The 4,505-nt window shown below is 35.4% G+C and overlaps 1 protein-coding gene across 1 annotated transcript; it reads right to left on the reverse strand.

The window, feature by feature from the left end:
• Window positions 1-313: 313 nt before the first annotated feature.
• Window positions 314-3,997, reverse strand: LOC149146666 (small ribosomal subunit protein uS17z). Its single transcript, XM_089447159.1, has 6 exons — window positions 3,736-3,997; window positions 2,472-2,512; window positions 2,281-2,381; window positions 966-1,110; window positions 787-876; window positions 314-693 (listed from the first exon to the last, which is right to left on the reverse strand). Exons 1-6 carry the CDS (start codon window positions 3,745-3,747, stop codon window positions 600-602), a joined length of 483 nt encoding a protein of 160 aa, XP_089303285.1. The 5' UTR covers window positions 3,748-3,997; the 3' UTR covers window positions 314-599.
• Between the last annotated feature and the right edge of the window lie 508 nt (window positions 3,998-4,505).

A 4,505-nucleotide genomic window follows, 5' to 3' on the forward strand; every position in this document is an offset into this window, starting at 1 on the left:
CCTAGAACCCTTGATATTCGATCAGTACAAAAAACTCAGCAAGAATCCTTCTTTGCACCTCGTATAGTTTAAAATCCACGCAAATTACAAACCTCTTGTGTGAATTAAATTTCAACGTCTTCACATGAAATACTATTGGCACCATCACATAACTAGATTGTCTTAGGCACCTTCATAAATTCAAAGTTACGCTGAGAAAGTTACACCTATTGATCATTTGATAGCAATATTTATTATCACCAAGACAACAGCTTAAAGCACACGAATGTCACCTAAAGAAATAATTAAAAGCGAAACTCCTTGCCATAAATAATAAAATAAATATGACATCGTTTATATTTGGCTATTGGAAAAAATATATATATTCGGAGAATATGCCTTTAAAGGTTTACTGGATGCTAAAACCAAAACAAAAGTATCCAAGAAAGGTGGACTTTCAACTACAGAGAGTAAACATGTGCCGTACATCTTTTTCAAAATTCAACACAGTAACCAAAAGAAAGATTAAACTAACAAAATTAATTTGACCAAATGACAAAATAGTAACCCTCAACTCTGTCAAAGCCCACTCTATCACACTTGGTAAAAAAAAAAAGGATTCATATAGCAGTGAAGGCTTTCTTTGCAGAACCACTGCTAGAACCCGCAGGAATCACCTTCAGAACATTAAACCTTACAGTCTTGGACAAGGGCCTGATACAAGCAAATCATATAAAATGTTAACAACCAATAAAAACACAAAAAAGAGTCACAGGTTTTAGTGGATACTCCCATAAATAGATTTACCTGCATTGCCCAATGATAACATGATCCCCTTCTTTGACACGGAAACAGGGTGAAATATGGGCTGGTATGTTCGAATGTCTCTTTTCATATCTGTTAAGTATGCATACATTCAAAAATTACTACTTAAATGGAACTGTACAGAAATATAATTGCAATTCACTATAATGTTCTCTAGTTACCTCTGATATTTCTTGACAAAATGGAGATAGTCCCTACGGACAATTATTGTCCGTGTCATTTTAGCACTGTAACATGTTCCAGCTAATATACGACCTCTTATCGAAACGGTACCAGTGAATGGGCACTTCTTGTCGATGTAGGTCCCTACATAAAAACCAAGAAAACTTAGTTTACACAATCCAGTGGAGAAGACAAAAAAGTTATAACAGGCAAATTCGTTAGTATTGACAAATATCGTTGAGAATGACGGCAGTAATATAAAATAACATGCACCAACCAGAAAATATTTGCCCCAATCAGTGGAAACCAAAAAAGAAAACGTAGAGGCTTGCGCAACGTGTGTTCAAAGAATTCAAAACAACCTACAAAAAGACTTTTTATTGTATCAATTTGGATGATTCATCATAGCTATTTTTGAATCACAGCAGCTACTTCCCTGACTTCACAGACACTATATATTCTGGTAAACAATAAGAAAGAAATGTGATTCTGCATTCAATTAATTCATATGGATTGATAGCTAAAGATCTACAGCAAAGTGTGAACCTGGTAAGTGATTGATGCATGTATTGGGCATGAGAAGCCTGTTCTAGTCTATACTAAATTATAAAGGGCTCTTGTTTACAGCTTTAATTGTGTTTTTATCATGATGGAGTCAATTTTCAGTCTTAAATATGAAGACTTAAAATGTATTTCAACCTCAAATGTATTTATGGGAAACAACTAAAAGGCAGTGTTAGAATTTTCTCCAGAGTCCAATACACATGGATCAAGTAAGTTACATTTCAATAGGCAAGCACGGAGACATTTCAAATGGCACCAGGATCCCTGCTTTCCAGAGGGTGATAATTTTCAATCTTATGGGTGGAATCATGGCAATTTCCTTGCATGCAGGTGCCATGCAGCTTCAGTCTTCTTGGGAGAAACACCAAGATGGTCGATGCCCACATAGGACACTAAAATGTCTCCAAGTAATGGGTAGCACTAAGATAGTCACAAGATGTTCGTTGCCACAATCAAGCATTCTTGTCCCATCGAGTTCCCAATATATGTTGTTTGTAGAGCAGATATGATCTCAACCATTCTGAGTTCATTCAACCATACCCCCATACTAACAAACAATATTTTGGGAATTCATAACAACTGCACCATTTCTATACCTGGTATGTCTTCTTACTCGTGCAACCTTGCTACAAGGAAGCATTTTGGCATTCAAATGGATAATTTAATAGAAACAACAATTAAATGCACAATAATATATACAAACAAAATATATCGCAATAATCAAATCTGCCCAGAATTTAATCACCATACCTTGAATAGCTTCTTTGGGGGTCTTGAAGCCAAGACCCACATTCTTCCAAAACCTGTTGCCACCTTTTCCAGGACGTTTCCCCTTCCCAGACTTCTTAGAACTGCAACAATATAAATTAAGGATCAAAAGAGAAGCAAATCAAAAGATTCTAAACATGAAATAAAATCAAATAATACTGCAATATGATTACCTGAGAAAGACTTTTGGTTGCTTTAGAAAAGCTCTCTCGGTCTATAAAAACAATACAAGGAATTTGTATCAGAGATGTCCCATTAGTTGATAATAATGACAATACTAACAACAACGTTTTCACTGTTCAACCACAAGCTTCAGAGTGGCATAGAATATTGGAAAAAGGCGTTTGGCTTCTGTTAAAAGGGCTTGTTATGGTTAACTGCTTTTTTATAAATAAACCCATCCACCAATATTTGAGCATAGCGATAGAATAATAGAATGGATGATCGGAGAGCCTATCCCAATATTACATATATACCCAGACCCTGCATTGTGATTAATAGCTTTAACATGAGCTTGCAACTCCAAACACGCAAAGGAACCATGACAAAATCAAGAACTCCGTTTGATAAAAGTACTAAAGTCTAAACTCAAATCCCCATTGTTTAAAAAAAATAGAAGTCTTGGGCAAATCCTGAGCTGGCCGTTCGTAAGAAAACTGGAGAAAAAAAGACTAAAGTTGGCATCATGGAAACTTTGTTTACTAATTTATGATATTTCCAAAAGTTTCCAAATAAGGACCAAACAGTCTAACGCGAATCCTCCAAACCAGACTAACAAGGGACCAAAATAGCTTTTGGCCATTCTACACCCCAGATTACTGAGGGTCTAACCAGTAAACACTTATCAAATCCGGGGCATTAATCAATGCGTTTAAATTCCACACAAAAACAAAAGCCATAAAAAACTTTGCCAACGAAACAAATCCCTGCATTAGCCATATTTCAAGTGAATCTCAGCAGGGAGTGAATACCCCAACGACTAAAGCCCTGGATCCTTGCCTTATTGCATATAGCCAGAACGAGGGACCTATGCAGAATGTTGTCCACAAACAACGCAACCTTCTCACTTTCTAAATAGGGCAGACAGCAGTTCAATGCGAAATAACTGGTAATTGCAATGTATGTCACCTTGATCAGCGCTAGAGTCATACAAAACAAAACCGCTGCAAATAGCTTAAGCCCCAATCCCACATTTTTCATAGGAAGAGAGACAGGATGAAAAAGAAGGGTTTCCTTATCAAAAACTGGATATTGTGGGCCAAACAAATGTAAGAAAAACAACAGCTACCATACAAACGACATGAATCTGAAAGAGCTCAATAAACCAAAATCTTCTCCACTCCAGAAACTCACTTGTTCTTCTGCGGAAACCCTAAAAAATCCAAAATACATTAAAAAAAAACCATGAAAAGCCTTGAAGGAATAGAGCTTGAATACCTGTTCTGCCATGGCTGCAGGAATTCAAGGCTTCTAACTTCGCATTTCAAGGCCTCGGCCGCTCCCGCTCCCGCTCCTACCTGAGAAGTTCCAAACAAAAGAGAAGAAAATGGAAGCCCTGGTTATTTAATCCCTATAAACCCTAGTTCGATCCTCCTTTCTTGTCAAAACCCTAATTGGTAATTGGGATAAACTAATTAATATCTCTAGGGTTTCTATTGAGGCGTCATAAAAGTTGACTTGCGTTTTGCAGCAAGTTTGTATATGGCTTTATGTATGCAAGCAGCGCTTGCTAGCCCCCAAGTGTACACAACAAAATTTTTATTGAACAGTTAACTGACTCGTAAATTAGATACCAGAAAATAACAAATAAATCAAATAAACCATGTAATGTAAAGAGTTTAGATACCAGAAAATAACAAATAAATCAAATAAAGTATGTAATGTAAAGAGTTATGTTAGGTATAGGCTAAATCATTAAATTTCAAATGCAATAGGGTGACGTTTTATTTTTTTTAATGTTATTAATGGTACATGTTTTTTTCCTGTATATGATTTATTATATTTTTGGTCTCGTATCATTGATCGCCTTGAAAGGCAATTGGAAATTTTTAATGACTTTTTTAAGCTCGTGAACTATTAGTTACCTTAAAAAAAAAATTAACTTTATAGTTTTCAATGTTTATAGTTTTCAATGTTTCTAAAAAATATTTATCTAATATTAATTTGTGAAAAAAAAGTTAATGATTATTATTACATTTTACAGTTAT

Source organism: Pinus tabuliformis, chromosome X (assembly GCF_031772625.1).
Source record: "Pinus tabuliformis cultivar Carrire ecotype Pingquan chromosome X, CPIR1, whole genome shotgun sequence".
Classification (NCBI taxonomy): Eukaryota; Viridiplantae; Streptophyta; class Pinopsida; order Pinales; family Pinaceae; genus Pinus; species Pinus tabuliformis.